Source organism: Heterodontus francisci, chromosome 13 (assembly GCF_036365525.1).
Source record: "Heterodontus francisci isolate sHetFra1 chromosome 13, sHetFra1.hap1, whole genome shotgun sequence".
Classification (NCBI taxonomy): domain Eukaryota; kingdom Metazoa; phylum Chordata; class Chondrichthyes; order Heterodontiformes; family Heterodontidae; genus Heterodontus; species Heterodontus francisci.
Window position 1 is genome coordinate 67420942 of NC_090383.1, and position 22660 is coordinate 67443601.

Here is a 22660-nt window from a genome sequence, read left to right on the forward strand (position 1 = left end):
CAGGAAGGCTCAGAGGCCAGAATTGGAGCAGCACAGTTTTCTTGAAGGGTTGTGGGGCTGGAGGATATTAGAGATAGGGAGGGGCATGTCCATGAAAGTATTTAAAAACCAGGATGAAAATTTTAAATTCGAGGCCTTCTTTAAGGGGGAACAAATATAAGTCACAACGAGCATAGGAGTGATAGTTGAATGGGACTTGATACTGTTACGACCGACCGCTCCTGTCAAAGCCCCCAATCAAAATATACGATTCTGATTGTGGTGGGACCAACGCACTGTTAATTCAGTCCCGTCGCTCCACAGATCGGCCTAACACATCATCTAAAATTTTCCAAATTAAAGAGAGACCCAGCCAAATTGTACCATTTATTAACCCCCGAATGAGGCTAACCAAACCATGTGTCTTTAAATCAACAAATTAACTCTTTAATAAGAACTAAATTCTTAAACACTATTAAGATATAAACAACAATTAAAATAGAAAAAAATTAGAGTCCTTGCAAATTTACAGTCCAATGTTGCTCGAAGTTCTCACAGGATGTTTTCCTTCTCCAGCGAATTTCAACAATTAACGACTTGTAAACACTTTCAACAGAATCAATCTGACTTTAGAGTTTTTGAGGGATAAAAGATTGTCACAGTCTAACTTCCCTTTCTTCAATTTAAATTACCAGTGATCTCTGTTTGTTTTGGCTTGACTTTTTCTTAGAATTTTGAGATAATAATAAAACAGACTAAAATCCTATTCCTTCAGTTTAAATGGTTGAGAGCTCTTTTTCAGGTGTCTGAAACCACAGCTGAGTCTCTGTGTTCTGTTAGCATTAACTGTCTTCAACTCATAAGCCAGTCCAAAACTGAATTGTAACAAATGTATTGCATCAGGCTCACTCCCAGTGGCTATATCTATGGTAACGAGAATGCACCCTTTAAATCGCAGTCTCCAAATGGCTGTTCCTAAGGCAACGAAAATGCACCTTCCTATAACTCCTAAGGCTTGCTGGCTCTTAAAGCAATACTGATCCCTTGCAAGCCTTAAAGGCAAACAGCATATTCCAAAAAAAAACTACAGGACCATGACAATACAAGTTAGGACATGGGTAGCAAGAGTTTTGGATGACCTCAAGTTTATGGAGGATTTCTCATCTCCACATTGCCCCATGGCAAAATCATCTGAAAATAATGTCAGTTTCCATCCATGCTGATGACAGCTCTACCTCACCACCAGCTCTCTTGACCCGTCCACGGTCTAAATTGTCAGACTACTCGTCTGGCATCCATTACAGGATGAGCAGTAATTTCCTCCAATTAAATATTGGGGGAACTAAAAGCATTGGCTTTGGGCCCCATTACAAATGCTATTTCCAAGCCACTGACTCCACCCTTCTAAAAATTATAGAGTCAGTCAGTCATTACAGCACAGAAGGCATCCATTCACCCCATCTTGTCAGAACCTAGGAGGCCAGCCATGAGTGCATTGAAATTGTCAAATCTAGAGGTAGCAAAAGCATGGATGAGGGTTTCAGCAGCAGATAAGCTGAAGTAGGGCAGAGTCAGGCAATGTAGTAGGAATGGGTGATCTTAGTGATGGTGCTGATATGTGGTTGGAAGTTCATCTCAGGCGACAATATGACACCATGGTTGTGCACAGTGTGCTTCAGTCTCAGACAGTTGCCAAGGAGACAGGGCATAGACAAGATGGGCTGAATGGATGCCTTCTGTGCCGTAATGACTGTGACTAAAGATGTAGAGATTAATGAAACAGGATAAATGTCAGGATCATAATTCAGTATAGAACCAAACTGAATGCCCTAAGCATAGAGGAGAACTGAAAAATAAAATAAGAGGAACAAAGTGTTTGAGACTAGATTAGCGAGAGAACCCAAACCTCTTTTAGTCAGCATAGTCAAGGGGAAGGGTGGGACTGATTGAGGACCGAAAAGGACCTCTAATGGATACAGAGGACATGGCTGAGGTACTAAATGAGTACTTTGCATCACTAAAGAAGAGGGTACTGCCAAAGCCACAGGAAAAGGAGGAGGCACAGTATTGATCAAAGATATTGTTACAGCACTAGAACTGGATGATGTACTAGAGGGTTCAAAAACAGAATCTATTTCGTTTAGAATTAAGGAACAATAGCGGAACTATTATGCTGCTGGGTGTACACGACAGGTCACCAAATACTGGGAATGAGTTGGAGGAATAAATTTGCAGGCAAATTGCAGAAAGCTGCAAGATCTTTAGAGTTGTGATAATGGTAGTGATGATCAATTATCCTAATATAGAGACCTAGAAAAGGCAGTGCTGGGGGATGAAATGGGGTATATTTCAGTGGGATTGCATTTGGGCACAGAGAAACTGGATTGGATAAAAATAAATTAAATAGATACTTATACGGTTGGCAGCACTCAGTAGAAAGTCACGTGGTCTAGATGGGATGCATCCTAGATTGTGAGGGAAGTAAGGGTGAAAATTGCAGAGGCTCTGGCTACAATCTTTTAATCCTTAAATATGGGAGTGGTGCCAGAAGACTGAAGGATTCCAAATGTTACACCCCTGTTCACAAAAGGGGAGAGGGATAAACATAGTACTTATAGGACTGTCAACCTAATGTCAACAGTGGGGAAGCTTTTTAAAGATATTAATCTCAAACAAAATTAATTGGCACTTGGGGAAAAATGGGTTAATAAAAGCCAGCATGAATTTGTTAAATGCAAATCATGTTTGATGAAGTAACGGAGAGGGAAGATGAGGGTAGAAAGTAGTGTTGATGTGAATTTGGACTTTCAAAATTAGTTTGATAAAGTACCAGATGATAGATGTGTTAGCAAAATTGAAGACCATGAAATTAAAGGGACAGTGGCAACATGGATATGAAATTGGCTAAGGAACAGAAAGCAGGAAATAGTAGTGAACAGTTGTTTTTCAGACTGGCAGGAAGACATCCTCCAGGGGTTGGTGTTGGCACCACTGCTCTTTTTGATATATTAATGACCTGGACTTGCATATACAGGACATCATTTCAAAGTTTGCAGATCAAACAAAACTTGGAAATGTAATCAACAGTGAGGACGATCGTAACAGACTTCAGGAGGACTTGGACAGAATGGTAAAATTGGCAAGCACACGTACCAGTGAGGCCAGAAATAGGAAGATAGTGCAGCTAAACACGTGGCTGAACAGCTGGTGTAGAAGGGAGGGTTTCAGATATCTGGACCATTGGGATCTCTTCAGGGACAGGTGGGACCTGTACAAGTAGGACGGGTTGCATCTAAACTGGACGGGCACAAATAGACTGGCTGCGAGGTTTGCTAGCGTCACTTGGGAGGGTTTAAACTAGTGTGGCAGGGGGGTGGGAACCAGAGCAGTAGGACAGCAAGTGAAATAAATGAGGGGGAACGAGTAAATAAGGCCCGTAAGACTAGGAGGAAGAGCAGGCAGGGAGATGTTGCGGAGCACAGCGGGACTGGTGGACTGAATTGCATTTGTTTCAATGCAAGAAGTATAACAGGTAAGGCAGATGAACTTGGAGCTTGGATTAGTACTTGGAACTATGATGTTGCTATTACAGAGACTTGGTTGAGGGAAGGACAGGATTGGCAGCTAAATGTTACAGGATTTAGAAGCTTCAGGCGGGATAGAGGGGGATGTAAAAGGGGTGGGGCAGTTGCATTACTGGTTAAAGAGAATATCACAGCTGTACTATGGGAGGACACCTCGGAGGGATCATGCAGCGAGGCAATATGGGTGGAGCTCAGGAATAGGAAGGGTGCAGTCACGATATTGGGGGTTTACTACAGGCCTCCCAACAGCCAGCGGGAGGTAGAGGAGCAGATATGTAGACAGATTTTGGAAAGACGTAAAGGTAACAGGGTTGTAGTGGTGGGTGATTTTAACTTCCCCTATATTGACTGGGACTCACTTAGTGCTAGGGGCTTGGATGGGGCAGAATTTGTAAGGAGCATCCAGGAGGGCTTCTTGAAACAATACGTAGATAGTCCAACTAGGGATGGGGCCGTACTGGACCTGGTATTGGGGAATGAGCCCGGCCAGGTGGTCGAAGTTTCAGTAGGAGAGCATTTTGGGAACAGTGACCATAATTCCATAAGTTTTAAGGTACTTGTGGATAAGGATAAGAGTAGTCCTCTGGTGAAGGTGCTAAATTGGGGGAAGGCTAATTATAACAATATTAGGCAGGAACTGAAGAATTTAGATTGGGGGCGGCTGTTTGAGGGTAAATCAACATCTAACATGTGGGAGTCTTTCAAACGTCAGTTGATTAGAATCCAGGACCAGCATGTTCCTGTGAGGAAGAAGGGTAAGTTTGGCAAGTTTCGGGAAGCTTGGATAACGTGGGATATTGTGAGCCTTGTCAAAAAGAAAAAGGAAACATTCGTAAGGGCTGGAAGGCTAGGAACAGATGAATCCCTTGAGGAATATAAAGACAGTCGGGAGGGCTAAAAGGGGTTATGAGAAGTCATTGGCAAACAGGATTAAGGAAAATCCCAAGGCTTTTTATACGTATATAAAGAGCAAGAGGGTAACCAGGGAAAGGGTTGGCCCACTCAAGGACAGAGAAGGGAGTCTATGTGTGGAGCCAGAGGAAATGGGCGAGGTACTAAATGAGTACTTTGCATCAGTATTCACCAAAGAGAAGGACTTGGTGGATGATGAGCCTAAGGAAGCGAGTGCAGATAGTCTCAGTCATCTCATTATCAAAAAGGAGGAGGTGTTGGGTGTCTTGCAAAGCATTAAGGTAGATAAGTCCCCAGGGCCTGATGGGATCTACCCCAGAATACTGAGGGAGGCAAGGGAAGAAATTGCTGGGGCCTTGACAGAAATCTTTGCATCCTCATTGGCTACTGGCTACAGGTGAGGTCCCAGAGGACTAGAGAATAGCCAATGTTGTTCCTTTGTTTAAGAAGGATAGCAAGGATAATCCAGGAAATTATAGGCCGGTGAGCCTTATGTCAGTGGTAGGGAAATTATTAGAGAGGATTCTTCGGGACAGGATTTACTCCCATTTGGAAACAAATGAACTTATTAGCAAGAGGCAGCATGGTTTTGTGAAGGGGAGGTCGTGTCTCACTAATTTGATTGAGTTTTTTGAGGAAGTGATGAAGGTGATTGATGAAGGAAGGGCAGTGGATGTTATCTATATGGACTTCAATAAAGCCTTTGACAAGGTCCCTCAAGGCAGACTGATACAAAAGGTGAAGTCACATGGGATCAGAGGGAAGCTGGCAAGATAGATACAGAACTGGCTCGGTCATAGAAGACAGAGGGTAGCAGTGGAAGGGTGCTTTTCTGAATGGAGAGATGTGACTTGTGTTCCGCAGGGATCAGTGCTGGGACCTTTGCTGTTTGTAGTATATATAAATGATTTGGAGGAAAATGTAGCTGATCTGATTAGTAAGTTTGCGGACGACACAAAGGTTGGTGGAGTTGCGGACAGTGATGAGGATTGTCAGAGGATACAGCAGGATATAGATCGGTTGGAGACTTGGGCGGAGAAATGGCAGATGGAGTTTAATCCGGACAAATGTGAGGTCATGCATTTTGGAAGGACTAATGCAGGTGGGAGGTATACAGTAAATGGCAGAACCCTTAGGAGTATTGACAGGCAGAGAGATCTGGGCATACAGGTCCACAGGTCACTGAAAGTGGCAACGCAGGTGGATAAGGTAGTCAAGAAGGCATTCGGCATGCTTGCCTTCATCGGCCGGGGCATAGAGTATAAAAATAGGCAAGTCATGCTGCAGCTGTACAGAACTTTAGTTAGGCCACACTTAGAATATTGCGTGCAATTCTGGTCGCCACACGACCAGAAGGACGTGGAGGCTTTGGAGAGGGTACAGAAGAGGTTTACCAGGATGTTGCCTGGTCTGGAGGGCATTAGCTATGAGGAGAGGTTGGATAAACTCGGATTGTTTTCACTGGAACGACGGAGGTGGAGGGGTGACATGATAGAGGTTTACAAAGTTATGAGCGGCATGGACAGAGTGGATGGTCAGAAGCTTTTTCCCAGGGTGGAAGAGTCAGTTACTAGGGGACATAGATTTAAGGTGCGAGGGGCATAGTATAGAGGGGATGTGCGAGGCAAGTTTTTTACACAGAGGATGGTGAGTGCCTGGAACGCTGCCAGGGAAGGTGGTGGAAGCAGATACGATAGTGACGTTTAAGAGACATCTTGACAAATATATGAATAGGAAGGGAATAGAGGGATATGGGCCCCGGAAGTGCAGAAGGTGTTTTTTCACCCCCCCCCCCCCCTCTCTCTCTTTTCCCCCCCCCCCTCTCTCTCTTTTCCCCCCCCTCTCTCTCTTTCCCCCCCCCTCTCTCTCTCTCTCTTTCCCCCCCCTCTCTCTCTTTTCCCCCCCCCTCTCTCTCTTTTCCCCCCCTCTCTCTCTTTCCCCCCCCTCTCTCTCTTTCCCCCCCCCTCTCTCTCTTTCCCCCCCCCCCTCTCTCTCTTTCCCCCCCCCTCTCTCTCTTTTCCCCCCCCCTCTCTCTCTTTTCCCCCCCCCTCTCTCTCTTCTCCCCCCCCCTCTCTCTCTCTTCCCCCCCCCTCTCTCTCTCTTCCCCCCCCCTCTCTCTCTCTTCCCCCCCCCTCTCTCTCTCTTCCCCCCCCCTCTCTCTCTCTCCCCCCCCCTCTCTCTCTCTTCCCCCCCCCTCTCTCTCTCTTCCCCCCCCCTCTCTCTCTCTTCCCCCCCCCTCTCTCTCTCTTCCCCCCCCCCTCTCTCTCTTCCCCCCCCCTCTCTCTCTTCCCCCCCCCTCTCTCTCTTCCCCCCCCCCTCTCTCTCTTCCCCCCCCCTCTCTCTCTTCCCCCCCCCTCTCTCTCTTCCCCCCCCCTCTCTCTCTTCCCCCCCCTCTCTCTCTTCCCCCCCCCTCTCTCTCTTCCCCCCCCTCTCTCTCTTCCCCCCCTCTCTCTCTTTCCCCCCCTCTCTCTCTTTCCCCCCCCCCTCTCTCTCTTCCCCCCCCCTCTCTCTCTTTCCCCCCCCCTCTCTCTCTTTTCCCCCCCCCTCTCTCTTTTTCCCCCCCCTCTCTCTTTTTTCCCCCCCCTCTCTCTTTTTCCCCCCCCTCTCTCTTTTTCCCCCCCCTCTCTCTTTTTCCCCCCCCTCTCTCTTTTTCCCCCCCCTCTCTCTTTTTCCCCCCCCTCTCTCTTTTTCCCCCCCCTCTCTCTTTTTCCCCCCCCTCTCTCTTTTTCCCCTCCCCTCTCTCTTTTCCCCCCCCTCTCTCTTTTCCCCCCCCTCTCTCTTTCCCCCCCCCCTCTCTCTTTCCCCCCCCCTCTCTCTTTCCCCCCCCCTCTCTCTTTTCCCCCCCCCTCTCTCTTTTCCCCCCCCTCTCTCTTTTCCCCCCCCTCTCTCTTTTCCCCCCCCTCTCTCTTTTCCCCCCCCCTCTCTCTTTTCCCCCCCCTCTCTCTTTTCCCCCCTCTCTCTCTTTTCCCCCCTCTCTCTCTTTTCCCCCCCTCTCTCTCTTTTCCCCCCCTCTCTCTCTTTTCCCCCCCTCTCTCTCTTTTCCCCCCCTCTCTCTCTTTCCCCCCCTCTCTCTCTTTTCCCCCCCTCTCTCTCTTTTCCCCCCCTCTCTCTCTTTTCCCCCCCTCTCTCTCTTTTTCCCCCCCCCTCTCTCTTTTTCCCCCCCTCTCTCTTTTTTCCCCCCCTCTCTCTTTTTTCCCCCCCCTCTCTCTTTTTCCCCCCCCCTCTCTCTTTTTTCCCCCCCTCTCTCTTTTTTCCCCCCCCTCTCTCTTTTTCCCCCCCCTCTCTCTTTTTCCCCCCCCTCTCTCTTTTTCCCCCCCTCTCTCTTTTTCCCCCCCCTCTCTCTTTTCCCCCCCCTCTCTCTTTTTCCCCCCCCTCTCTCTTTTTCCCCCCCCTCTCTCTTTTTCCCCCCCCTCTCTCTTTTTCCCCCCCCTCTCTCTTTTTCCCCCCCCTCTCTCTTTTTTCCCCCCCCTCTCTCTTTTTTCCCCCCCCTCTCTCTTTTTTCCCCCCCCTCTCTCTTTTTTCCCCCCCCTCTCTCTTTTTTCCCCCCCTCTCTCTTTTTTCCCCCCCCTCTCTCTTTTTTCCCCCCCCTCTCTCTTTCTTCCCCCCCCTCTCTCTTTTTTCCCCCCCTCTCTCTTTTCCCCCCCCCTCTCTCTTTTTTCCCCCCCCTCTCTCTTTTTTCCCCCCCTCTCTCTTTTTTCCCCCCCCTCTCTCTTTTTTCCCCCCCTCTCTCTTTTTTTCCCCCCCTCTCTCTTTTTTTCCCCCCTCTCTCTTTTTTCCCCCCCTCTCTCTTTTTTTCCCCCCCTCTCTCTTTTTTCCCCCCCCTCTCTCTTTTTTCCCCCCTCTCTCTTTTTCCCCCCCTCTCTTTTCCCCCCCCATCTCTTTTTCCCCCCCCATCTCTTTTCCCCCCCCCATCTCTTTTCCCCCCCCCATCTCTTTTTCCCCCCCCATCTCTTTTTCCCCCCCCATCTCTTTTTCCCCCCCGCATCTCTTTTTCCCCCCCGCATCTCTTTTTCCCCCCCCATCTCTTTTTCCCCCCCCCCATCTCTTTTCCCCCCCCCCATCTCTTTTTTCCCCCCCCCCATCTCTTTTTTCCCCCCCCCATCTCTTTTTTTCCCCCCCCCCCTCTCTCACACCAGGAAACCCCAAATTCGGAACAGCTGCTCTACTTCAGCTACTGTCAGCTGTGAAACTGACACTTGCGATTTTTTTTTTAAAGCTGGGCTGAAGAAGCTAATGGGAAATTTCTGGTTCCTTTTAAATGAGTTGAGGGTTTCTGCCTCCACGACTGCTCCTGGCAGCGAATTCTAGATATCCACCACCCTCTGGATGAAAAACTTTTTCCTTATGTCCCCTCTAATCCTTCTGCCAATCATCTTAAATCTGTGCCCCCGGTAATTGACCTCTCCGCTGGGGGAAATAGATTATTCCTGTCTACTCTATAGCGGCCCCTCAGAATTCTATAGACCTCAATTAAGTTACCCCTCGGCCTCCTCTATTCTGAGGAAAACGACCCTAGCCAATCCACTCTTTCCTCATAGTTGCACTTTTCCCGCCCTGGCAACATTCTTGGAAATCTCCTCTGTATTGTCCCCAGAGCAATGATGTCCTTCCTGTAATGTGATCAGAACGGTACGCAATAATCCAGCTGTGGCCTAACCAGCGTTTTATACAGTTACAGCATTACGTCCATGCTTTTGTATTCTATACCTCAGCCAATAAATGAAAGCATTCCATATGCCACCTTTACCACTATATCTACCTGTCCTGCCACCCTCGGGGACCTGAGAACATGCACTCCAAGGTCTCTCACTTCCTCTACCCCTCTCAATATCCTCCCATTTATTAAGCATTCCCTTGCTTTGTTTGCCCTCCCATGCTTACCTCACACTTCTCCGGATTGAATTCCATTTGCCACCTTTCTACACACTCAGCCAAACCATTGATATTCTGGAGTATACAGCTATCCTTTTCACTATCAACTACACAGCAATTTTTGTGTCGTGTGCAAATTTCCCAATAATGTCTCCCACATTTAAGTCCAAATCATTAATATATACCACAAACAGCAAGGGACCCAACACTCAGCCCTGTGGAACATCACTGGAAACCGCTTTCGATTCGCATGAATCCAATTCGCCACATTCCCCTGTGTCCCATGGGCTTTTACTTTTCTGACCAGTCTGCCACATGGGACCTTGTCAAATGCCTTACTATAATCCATGTAGGCAACATCCACTGCACCACTCTCATCAATCCTCCTTGTTACTTCCTGAAAAAAATAGTTAAGTTAGTAAGACATGACCTTCCCTTAACAAATCCATGCTGACTATCCCCGATTAATCTGATTAAGTGACAGTTTAGCCTATCTCTCAGAATTGATTCTTATAATTTGCCCACCACCGAGGTCAGACTGACTGGCCTATAATTGTTTGGCCTATCCCTTGCACCCTTTCTAAACAATGGTACAATATTCGCAGACGTCCAATCCTCTGGTACCTCGCCTGTATCTAGTGAGGATTCGAAAATGTTTCTCAGAGCATCCGCTATTTCCTCCCTTTAGCAACCTGGGATACAATCCATCCGGCCCTGGTGATTTATCCACTTTCAAGGATGTCAGACCCTCTAGTACTTTCTCCCTTTTATCTTTGTTTTGAGGAGGAAGGGGAGTAGGGTCAGGCGGCACAGGCACTGTATTGGCCTCTAGTCACTTGCTCCCTGTCAAGAAGCCCAAGTTGGGTTGCTTCACCGTGATGTTCAACAGTGCATCGCAAGGCCATACCACCCACATGATGCAGGAATTGAGTAGCACCATTTGCTGTACAGCTGTGAGCACAGTTCATAAGGGAAGTATCAGCTGACTAATACCAGAGGTCACGCCAAATGAGTTTTGCCCTTATGAACACTTTTGGCAACAAACTTAAATCAGTCGCTTGTTGATGTGTAACACTCCTACACTACTACAAAGGCTTTCATTTGGATGTCAGTATGCTGCTCTTTGTGCAGGTATTCCCCCATCTTGCCCTAAATTATCCTGTACATCAGTGACAAAAACATCTCACTGATAACAAATCTGACAACATTCTGTGGTTCTCCAAGTGCATAATTTTGTGGGTATTTCAATCTTTCCTCTTACATCTGCAGTGGCGGGAGATTCTGAGGTGGTTGACTAATAACTTGCAAAAGAAACCTTGGGGTATGAGATGGTATTTGTAGTCTTGATCATGGACTGTTTCCTCTTTAAGGAAAAGAAAGTATTAATACACTCTTGTGTGCTATCGTATGGAATGCAATTCAGCTTTCAACTCTTTATTGAGGTGAGATGGCACTCACTTTCAGGGCCCTCACCTTCCAAAGACCCAGATCGTACCCTAAATAGACCTTTTCTTGGAGTCCAAAAGTTGGGCTCTGCTTTGCTGTATTAAATACAGTAACCCCTTGATTGAGGAGTCTTTATGGGCTTAGTACCCTGAAGAAGCACCAGCTTCAAACATTGTAGTGAGTCATCTTGTTACAGACACAAAAAGGCTGCTCTGATACTCTTCAGCTGCTGCTGCAGCAATAGAATTCTCCTGCCCTTTATCCATAAGCAGGCTGCCTATGAAGGGTGCTCATAGTACTTGGAGGCATTTGTAAGTATGTAATGAAGCTTCACTGAGAACAGTTGGGTTGTTCTCCCAATACACACACATCCCATCCTTTGGCTGCTGTGGTAATTTTAATCCCTTGTGAACTGTACTTAATTTGAAGGTAACATTATTAATATCAATAATACCAAGATCTTTTCTGTGGAAACCTGGTCAAAAATGTTGAAAATAACAATTATATAGCAGTAAGCAAAAGGGAAGACGAGTACGTTGTAAATTTTGTTGTAAATTAAAATGTGCTATCTTGAAACTGAAATAGTTGGTGGAAGTGAAAAATAGTATATGCCTTCCGAATTTATAAGTCTTTATAATGAACTGTCAAGAACTTTTTTATTGTCCTTTGAATGTAATTTGTGAGAATAGTGGAATATTCTGCATAAGAACAAGTTATTTTGATTGGAGAGATTTAATTAAAATGCTGATTTCATTACTGTTGCAATACATTTTTGTCACATCTCATAAAATGAGAATATACTAAATGGCTTAAATGTCTTCACTTTAACATCTAATTGTGTGCAGCCATGTGTTCTATTTTGTTTTAAACTCAGTAGAAAGAGATTTTTCTATGTTGATACTACATTTACTTTATGGCTTGCCAACTAATAGGAGAAGAAAAGTAGATCTGTCTATGCTCAAAGATGCCTCATGAAATAATAGTTTTTTAAATGGAAAAATAAGCAAGAATTACCAAAGGTCAAAAGTGTAGATTAAAACTTCACTTCTGCAGAACTGAAATGAAATGAGGTGGGGCAAAAGAACTGTTCTAAAGAATAGCATTTGACAGGTCGCATTTGACAGGACAGGTAGATAGAGTGGTGAAGAAGGCATATGGAATGCTTTCCTTTATTGGCCGAGGTATAGAATACAAAAGCAGGGATGTAATGCTGGAACTGTATAAAACGCTGGGTAGGCCACAGCTGGAGTATTGTGTACTGTTCTGGTCAGCACATTACAGGAAGGACATAATTACACTGGAGAGAGTACAGAGGAGATTTATAAGAATGTTGCCAGGGCTTGAAAGTTGCAGCTATGAGGAAAGATTGGATAGGCTAGGGTTGTCTTCCTTAAAATTAATTGAGGTGTACAAAATTGAGTGGCCTAGATAGAGTAGACAGGAAGAACCTGTTTTCCCCTAGCAGAGAGGCCAATTACCAGGGGACACAGATTGAAGGTAATTGGTAGAAAGATTAGAGGGGATAGGAGGAAAAACTTTTTCACCCAGAAGGTTGTGGGTGTCTGGAATTCACTGCCAGGAATGGTGATGGAGGCGGAAACCCTCAACTCATTTAAAAGGTACCTGCACATGCACCTGAAGTGCTGTAACCTGCAAGGCTATGGACCAGGTGCCAGAAGGTGGGATTAGATTGGACGGCTAGATTATTTGGCCAGTGCAGACACAATGGGCTGAATGGCCCCCTTCTGTGCTGTAATTTTTCTATGGTTCTGTGGACACTTCAGCTTTGCATTTGAATTAGAATTAGCATTTTGGGTGGTCTGCTATTTTTCTAATTTGGTACTGCTCTCCATTGTTGAAGTTTAGACCATCAAAAACTCTGATTTTTTTTCAACTTTGCACATCCAAAACTGAAGACCTGAACACCTATTCTTGATCGAGAAATATTATTGTATATTAAAATTGGAAATACAAACACCATCCAATGAGGTAGCAATGAAAAACTCAAATTTCTGTGCACTGATTAATGGCATGAAGAAGCCATACTGTTACATAGAATTACATAGAATGTACAGTACAGAAACAGGCTATTCAGCCCAACTGGTCTATGCCAGTGTTTATGCTGCACATGAGCATTTTCCCACTTTACTTCATCTCACCCTATCAGCATAACCATATATTCCATTTTTTTCTGATGCATTTATCTAGCTTTCCCCTCAAATGCATTGTGGATAAGGTTTTGTGGCAATTTTTAATTTTAATTGTCCCGCATATCATCCCTGAGTTTTTGCTTTTTCTTGGAGTTTAGTTACCGGGAGTGGGGTGGGAAGTATTTAGTCATATGGTCCAGCCATCATGAGGTGGGGCAGCCTTGATGGGCCAGTTTGTTTTTTCCTGCCCACAATTTTGTCTGTTTGTAATTAAAAATGTCCTTTTGAAGAAGCTCTCCTTGCTTCATTATTCTGTCGGTAGTGTAATCTTTATTATTTATATGCATCCAGTAAGTGTATGTTATAGAAATGTTTCAGAAGTCAACCATTTACAAGTCAAAATGGATCAATCTTGTTATTTGCAAATGTAACTTTTTTCTCTTTAAGATATCCTATTCAGGGGTATTAGTAAATCTAATTTCCAAGTTTTGTAATAGCAGCATTTAATGTTTGTTATAGGGAAAATGTATCTAAAGTGTGGCGAGTTGAAGAGACTTGGCAGTTGGCAGGAAAAAAGACTGAAGCGCAAGGGGAGAGCCAACTGTGTAACAGCCCCGACAACCAATTTTATCTGTAGCAGCTGTGGAAGAGTCTGTCACTCTAGAATTGGCCTTTATAGCCGCTCCAGGCACTGCTTCACAAACCACTGACCACCTCCAGGCGCATACCCATTGTCTCGAGAAAATGAAGAAGTATAGGGAAAATGTATCTTTCAGTTAACTTATTTTTCCATTTATAATTGAATTGAATAGCAGTCTTTTGTAATATGTTCTCCTTGTAAGCTAAAGGACTATATTGCCAAAGTTAATGCTTTTCAACATATTGATAAATATTGAACAGTTTGCACCAGGATCATTTCTATTCTTTTCCTTGTTGCAGAGCCAAAATTAAAAAGTTATATTCTTCTATTTGTGTTCTAGACAGATGCCATAAGCTATATTTAGGGCGGCACAGTGGCGCAGTGGTTAGCACTGCAGCCTCACAGCTCCAGTGACCCGGGTTGAATTCTGGGTACTGCCTGTGTGGAGTTTGCAAGTTCTCCCTGTGTCTGCGTGGGTTTTCTCCGGGTTCTCCGGTTTCCTCCTACAAGCCAAAAGACTTGCAGGTTGGTAGGTAAATTGGCCATTATAAATTGTCCCTAGTATAGGTAGGTGGTAGGGAAATATAGGGACAGGTGGGGATGTGGTAGGAATATGGCATTAGTGTAGGATTAGTATAAATGGGTGGTTGATGGTCGGCACAGACTCGGTGGGCCGAAGGGCCTGTTTCAGTGCTGTATCTCTAAACTAAAAACTAAACTAAACTATATCATAGCAGATGGCAAAACAGGCCAGTTGTGCCTTGTTTTTTAGTTTGGCATGTGTATGTGAAATGATTGCATGTATATACATTTATTTATTATTAATCAACCTAGAGAAATGGCTTAACTGATAAATTATGAAGATTGTTATATGTCCTGAAAAAATCAACTTCCTGTTTATATGGTTCAGGAAGGCAGACTAATTTTTCTTATTCATCTTATTCCCCAGATTTTTTGCAATTGTTTACATCCTCCTTAAAGCTGGAGCTGTTGTAACAGGTCTTCATTATTGTTACTGCCTACAATATCAGAGATTCCATTTGCTACGGTTTCTTCTGGCACAGGGTTACTTATTACCGTCAGGCAGTTATTCGGCTGACATTGCAAAGTATGGATTATTATCAGAATATCAGTATAAGCAGTGGTTACCTCACTTATTATTGGCTGGATTGAATCCTGTGGATCTGCTTCGTGAAACATGGTAAGTAACAAGTTCAGAGATGTACCTACTTGTTGTTTTAAAATAAACTGCAAATAGCTTCTTTATAATTAAAATAGTAATACAGACAATAGACATATTGGTTAAAATATTATCATTCCAGCCCACTTTCTTTGTATTTAACTAATGAGCTTGAGCATGCAATGTTGTTTCATTATTTTCAAGTTCCATTTGGTAATGGATATTACACCCAAGACTAATTGTAGAGAACAGGTTAGTATTCAATTGGGAATGATTAAAATAATATATGTGGTGGAGTGTAGGATTGATTTGTAATTGTCAACTTAAGTATGGAATTAACCATTTAATGGGCTTGTTGATTTTGTACCAAGCAGGAGTTTAATGTTGCAGACTAATAACATACCAATAAATTTCTAGATGTTGCAGTTAGTTCTTTTCCATCCGTAATTAAAGCAGCATTCACAATCCAATATCTGGCCTTTTTACGTTTCATTCCATTGGAATGAGTAGTGTTACTTGAAAACTTATTTTTCCACCCCAAGCTCCAATACAAGTCTTGGTAAGATCTGGCTGTTATACAAGGGCTTGCCTGCTGCACTATGTGTTTTTTATTTTAAGTAATTTTTTTTGTCTGTAAAATGATATCAAAGAATAAAAAGATTAACAGAAGTAATTAGCAAAAGAATAGTATGTAATGTAGAATCGAAACTGAAGTCTACAGTTTTATATTTCTGTGATCTTTTAATTACAAACAGGAATAGTTTGCCAGTGCAAAATATGCAGCACGGTAACAGTGTCAGAGTAAGATTTATGTCCCAATCTTATACTTGACCCTGACTCTACTGGAGTATCCAGTGCCGTGATAAACCAGGCAAATGTCCATGCCAGTATGGGTGCATCTTGGATGCCCACTGGAAGATAGGGTGTAAAATGTCCCAGGATACCCACTCAGGAGAAACTGGTGAAAATGCCAAAGACTCTGGAAACTGATTTTATTGTGCTAACCTGAAATCTGCTGGAGTGTTCCAGACCAGCCCTGTGGGCTCCACTTGTGTCCCTTGGATGCTGGAATTTCGCAAATGTCCAGGTTCCTTGAACCAGCAGGGATTTTGGTAGATGATTCTCGTGCTGTTTCTCCATCTTGATATCAGGCCTCCAATAGAGTGGACAGAATATTCAACCTGCCCTTGGTTTCAGTTGGAGTTTCCAGCCTCGGATTTTTGCGACAGAGACCTAGGGCTGAATTTTACGCCGCCTCAGTGGGTCGGATGGTGGCGTGGGGGCGGCGTAAAATTGAGTGGGAGGCTCCAGGAGGCCTACCCACCCCACTCCTGCCTCTGGTGAACTTTATGGCGTTCGGGGGTGGGGGAGGCGGTGGAAACGGCCTGCCCGCCCGAGGCCAATCAAGCCCCATAAGTGGCCACTAAACGGCGACTTAAGGGCCCTCGCAGGTATTTTACCCATGGCAAGTGGACGTGCTAGGGATGTGAAAGGCTGCCCAGCGATAGCTGCTGGCCTTTCCATGCCCCGGTGGTGGAGGCAGGGGAAGGCAGGGGAAACCATGGCAGTCGGGCACAGAGTGCCCGATTGAGGGCTGCCCCCGCCTCCCAACCCAACCCTGGGACCCAAGACGCCTCCCTCCCCCACCCCCCCCACCCTCAACGACTCCAGCCCCACCAGGGAAGGACCTGGTGAGGCAAGCCCAACTTACCTCGGCTCCATGGCGCGGCTGGGCTGCAGTCCCAGACGTGGCCACCGCTCCCAGTGGCGCTGCTGGGACTAAGTTGTCGGCCTGCTGATTGGCCGGCAGCTCATTGAGGTGTGACCTCCTCCCTCAAGTGGGTGGAAGTCCTGCCTCAGGAGAATTAAAGCCTGGGCACCCGTAAAATACGGGACAGATCCCCGGGCTGGGCCGAAGCGGGTTCACCACCGACTTTTATGCCAGTGGCGAATTTCCGTCTGCCTAAGGTAAAGTCCAGCCCCTGGTATTTGTGAGTTTTAACCAATTTCTCATACTCCTGCCTATTCTCTTGTCCCTTTTATTTCAGGCGTTTGCCACAAACCTGTATAAGGAAAAGAAAAATAGTTGGGGTTATATTTTTCACGAGCATTAAATAGTCTTTGTCATTAGAAGATTAAAGAGTGCGAGCTGTCTGGAGCACGAGAGGCAGAATCACCATCAAAGGAACCAGTGTATGTAGTGCAAGTCATTAAAAAAAAATCCTTGCCATCTTCTTGCAAAAAAGAGATCCAGCCAGGAGCATATTATAGGGCAGGTTGCAGGGTTCTCTTTTCAAGTCTCCAGCATTTAACGAATGTGGTTATGTGTATTTCAGTCTATCATAGGATTCCTTTTAAGAATCTTGTAGTGGAGGCTAACGCCAGCTTAATTTTATTAAAGACCTCAGGGTTTGATTTATTTTCTGAAGTTTTTTTTTTTAGCAGACTAATCTGTTAAATGTTTCAATGCAGTCATTAACCCATCAACGTAGATTGAGAACGACCGCATTTAAATGGCAAAACAGAAGTTTATTAATGTAAAAATAGCACAGGGAAGAACCTAAACCCACTAATCTGTATTTTTTTTTTAAAGGGGAAGTAACGTGTATATTTTTAAGATATTCCAAGAATGCAAAAATACGATGAAGATATAAATCCCAAATAAACGCCGATTATCCAGAATTCCAATTCAGTATCTTTCTTCCCCACCCCTTGCATGAAGATAGAAGACTAATTCACGGACCCCAAGGAAGACCAAGGAATAATTCCAAATATTTTTGAACAACCTCAGAAGATTGCCGTACTTTATCTTGGGACTTGTATAAAAAATACTTCTGCTTCAAACTGCATCTGTTTGGTCTAAAAGCAACCATCACAAAAGTAGTTCAAGATGACAGGGCTGAAAGTACCACTTTCTGCTAGGGAGGAAGAAAGTTAGCTGAGGTGTATGAAATGATGGGGTTGATTATTTTTATTTATGAACTAGATGCATTGTAACAGTAGAAGAGGAAAATGTACGCATAGTTTTATTCTGTGCAAAATTACAGTAGTTTCTATGTACCTGCAATTCTGGAGCTTCACCGATTTTAGCAATTGCAACAAAGGATAATATAATATAGACTAATCTTGGGCTGGGGTTATTTTATGCAAACCTGCTTTAAATTACACAAATATTTAAGCAATTTGGGAGCTGTAAGAGTAAACTATTGTTACATAGGTTCTGGGAGTGATGGAGTGAGTGTAGCAAAGGCCAGAGTTCAAGATTATGCCTATAGTGCTTCTGTAACTTCGGGACAATAGATACCAATCTTGTCTTGAAAGCTGTAGTTAATTGTTTTATTATACCTCTTTGATCTAGATTTATTTCAAAAATAGGAAATGTTTTTGCTTGCTTTGTGACAGCAGCAGATAACCTACACTGATCTATTCTCTACTGACATCATTCACAAAAGACGAATGTCTGCTCCTGCCGATTATCAGCAGTGAAAACTGCTTTCTTGCATGCAATGACTCTTCAGCTAATCGTGCTTAAACCATAGTAGATATTTGTCTCAAAAACAATTAATGACTATAATAAATAAATATTATTATCTAATTAAAATTCAAATCTTTTCAGTTTTATTTTTTTCCAATGATAAGTTTTCTTCAGGTAAGGTGTACATTACAAATTTGACTTTTAGAGCTTTCAATTTGGAGGTAATTTTATTCATGATAAAATAAAACAGCACATTAATAGAAAGTAAATGCCAACCATGTATTTGGTTGATTATTTGTCACTGGTTCATGATTTTCAAGATATTATCATAAAAAGGTAATCATCGAGTTTGTTCATTACTGATGTGTTGTCCAGTGCCTGTCTACAATTATAAGGCAAGTCCATTGTTGCGTGCATTAGTGCCGTGTAATATAATAATCTATCACTAGGAAACTCATTTCCTTTTTTTTTTGCAAGCATCAGTATGACTGATTATTTTGCTCAACCCAAAAGGCCAGCAGCATATTGCTGATAAAACTGGAATGTATATTTTATGGCTATCTATTTGAGCTCTTTTCAAATGAGTTCTTTCTACAAAAACCCCACAAAGTTTAGATGCATTTTTAAACTTTATAAATAACACCTATGATTTTAACTTCTTAGTAAAATATTATGATCAGATATATCAATTTTTACATCATTGTATGCATAGTTGGATTCCAACAAATTAGAAAAATTGACTCTTCACGTTGCATGTGCAATGAAAGTTTGATTTCCAATGTCATTCTCAACTTTTGTTGTCGAGCAGCTTTTTGAAAGAGATCGTTGGCCGTTTATCAGGCTTCAATTCTGTATCAAGTGTAGTCCAAAGCTTATTGTATTTTACACCACCAGAAAAAACAATGCCCTATGCCTCTTCAGCACTACGTGGTTCAATGGCGCCAACTCTAGAAAGGGTCTGGGGAAGCTACATTGTTGTCTACTAGTGCTGTTCAATGGATCAGCTTAGTATCAGTGGCAGAGAGAATTATAGAACTGTAGGAACTCCATTGGCATTGATCCAAGCAAACAAAGACCCAACAATGATTTTCTTCATCTCTTCTCTCTTTTTGGGACTAAAAGGCAGGAGATCACATCGGATGTTTGATTAAGGGATGCCATCATCAGAGATTACTCCTTACATTGAGTCAGTCCTTCCAGTTAATTGTTATTTTCTAGTCCAGTAATTTTAGATGCAGTGAGTTGGTGCTCATAGTCATGGTCAAGATTATTAGATTACTCCCTGTTGCTTGAAGAGAAGATTTTATTTCATACAAGCTTACAGCACATACGTAGGCTATTTAGCCCATCATGTCTGCTGGCTCTTTGAAAAGGCTGTTATGCTTACTCCCACATTCCTGCTTTTTATCCATAACCCTGTAAGTTCCTCATCCTCAAGTACCTTTCCAGCTCCCTTTTACAATTATTTATGGAATCAGCTTCCACAACCTTTTCAGGTAGAACGTTCCCGATACCCACAACTGAGTGATAAAATTTCTTGTCACTCCAACCCACCACCCCCCAATCTTTTTCCAATGATTTTGAATCTATGACCTCTAGTTATTGCCCCCTTGTCAGAGAGAGTTTCTTTTCCTATTTGCTGTTACCAAAACCACTTATCTTGAAAACCTCTGTTAGGTCATCTCTTAACCTTCCCTTTTCGAAGGAGAACAGTCCTAACCCTTCCAACCTTGCCCCATAACTGAAGTCTCTGGTAATATCCTCTGTACCCTTTCTAAGGCTTTTACATCTTTCCTGAAGCGTGGTGCCTAAAATTGTCCACAATACTCCAGCTGAGGCCCAACGATTGATTTATAAAGTTCTAGCATTTCTTTGATTTTACGTTCTATTTCTCTATTTCTCACCCCAAATAACCCATGTGCCTTTTTAACTACCTTTTCAATCGACGTCAGGGTCTGAATTGGTGGCAGGCAGGCCTGCAATTTGGCGCCATCAGCCATCGCACTGGTTCCCTGACATGATCCTGATCCAAACATTTTCAAATAGACTGGTTCAGGGTCAGATTGGCTGGCTGCCTGCTGAGAAGCCAGTTACCTGCAAATTGATTTAATTAAGGGATCTGTTAAGTCCCGGTTCCTGCGCCGACTGGAATTTCCAGTCAGCAATGTGGGCAACCCACATTAGGTTGGACCACGTCCAGGCCAGCATGGTGGGCTCAGGGCAGAAAGTTGGGGGGGGTGGGATGTCACAATTGTTCATGCAAGGGGCCACCCCTGCCTTGCACTCGTAATGGCCGCCGGGCCACAACTGTGGCCTCAGGGCTTCCCTGGAGCAGTTGACCCTCTGCGATTATGCCCAGTCAGCTGTGGCCATTTTAAAAATCAAAAATTACTTGTCTATCTGTGTGTGTCTCTCTCTCTCCCTCTCAATCCTCTCTCCTCCCCCCCGCCCACTCTCTTTTTTTTATATATATAATATGTCCTCCAGCATCGGGAGCCCTCCCTGACTGGATGGTGAGCTTCCTCCCTGGCTTGTTGGCTCCCCATTTCAGAATAGCCGTGGTCGTGTCTATAGCATGCTGTGCGGGGTCAGGACTCGGAACTAGCTCACGTGTCGGCTTCCCAGCCCCTGAATGAAATTCAGCCCTGAGTTTCGTGATTTATTTTATCTTGGACATATTAACAAATGCTTCAAGAAAGGAAAATTCAAAATGGGAACACTGTCTTGGACAATTGAGGCAGTACGCCCAGGAAATTGGCTAGCCAAAATAGATCTCCAGATGTTTGCTGCAAGAGTGTCCAGCCATTTGATACAGCAACAGACTCAAACTTTGAACCATGCAGTTATCTTCCTTCTCCCTTATTAACACAATAGTAATTTGCTCTAATCTATTTTTTGCTTTTGGGATGCAACACTGATGGCTTGTTGACACAGTAATCATGTAGTTTTCAGACCTCAACATTGGCATTTGGATTTGAATTCCCTTGCAACAGAAGAATTCATTTGGGTGTGTTTTGTTTGTTGAAAATAAAAACATTAAAAATACACAGCAGGCCCAAACCATTTCCTTTACAGAGAATTTTTGATGTACCATTCAACAATAACGGCAGAATTCCTTTACAGATGCTGAGCTACTATATAATTCTAGCATTTCTGTTTGTATTTAAGTTTCCAGCATTTGAAGATTTTTCTTTCTATTTATGTATCATTTGTTTTTTGTTCTGCAGGTTAAATACTGCCAGCGATAACGTGCTTAATTTTACGCTTGAGTTTACAAACTGGAAGAGGCTTCCTCCAGTTGTGGGACAGATTCTTTTCTGTCGCAGAGCAAATTCCACTTGGGTTCACCAGAAACATTTTGGTATGTAAACTTTCTAAGTGCAAATTACAGTGATATACAGTTGAATTGCAGTGACTTCTAATTAGATACAGATTCTTCATGAGAACTGAGATTACTAAATTTAGAATCATCATAAATGCTCTTTTTAAAAAGCTTCTGTTTTGCCACTCCCCCTCTGCTTTTGCTTATTCTTTTTGTCTGTTAAATTCTCTTGAAAGGAAAATCAGCCCTGGCCCACTTACCCCCAAGACATAGCCCAGGGGGCCCAGGAAACATTTCCACTGCCTCCCACTAATCATTCAAACATCTTCCATTCATTTTTCTGCCTCCTGTCCTCCTTGTCCCCATGATTGATTTCTTTTGATTGCTGTGCTCTTCAGTTGTAATTTAATATGAATTATAACTGAAACAATTCTCATAGGCATTATAGATAAGAAAATAAACCAGAACTTCTAAACACCCTCTGTTCTTTTGAAAGCTAGCAATCGTTGAAGGTGGCAGATCAGGTTGAGAATGCAGTTAAAAAGGCATACTGGATCCTGGGCGTTATAGAGGCATAGAGTAGAAAAGCAAGGAAGTTATGAAGAAGCTTGTATAAAACACTGGTTTGGCCTCAACTGAAGTATTGTATCCAATTCTAGGCACTGCACTTTTGGATAGAATGTGAAGGCTTTAGAGAGGGTGCAGAAAAGATTTACAAGAATGGTTCTAGGGATAGATTGGCGAAGCTGGGGCTGTTCTCCTTAGAAAAGAGAAGGTTGAGAGGAGATTTGATAGAGGTGTTCAAAATCATGACGGGTCTAGATCGTGGAAATGGGGAGAAATTGTTCCCATTGGTGAGAGGGTCGAAAACCAGAGTTGACAACTTAATGTGATTAGCAAAAGAACCAACGACAACGTGAGGAAAAACATTTTCACGCGCCGAGTGTTTGAGATCTGGAATGCACAGCTTGAGAGTGTGGTGGAGGCAGAACCATTCCTTGCAAAAGGGAATTGGATAAGCACCTGAAGAGAGAAAATTTGCAGAGCTGTGGGGAAAAGGCAGGGGTGTGGGGCTTGCTGAATTGCTCTTGCAGAGAGCT

The 22660-nt window shown here is 43.6% G+C and overlaps 1 protein-coding gene across 12 annotated transcripts in view; it reads left to right on the top strand.

Moving 5' to 3' along the window:
• The window catches only part of asb3 (ankyrin repeat and SOCS box containing 3), a 112822-nt gene that overhangs the window by 86119 nt on the left and 4043 nt on the right, over window positions 1-22660 (top strand). For 11 of the 12 annotated variants that reach the window (XM_068044940.1, XM_068044949.1, XM_068044939.1 and 8 more), the window contains 2 exons: window positions 14533-14784; window positions 21466-21599. In XM_068044940.1, coding sequence (XP_067901041.1) covers window positions 14533-14784; window positions 21466-21599 — 386 coding nt within the window. Of the gene's footprint in view, window positions 1-14532; window positions 14785-17356; window positions 18328-21465; window positions 21600-22660 lie in introns of those variants that run through there. The other variant, XM_068044951.1, reaches the window with a different exon arrangement.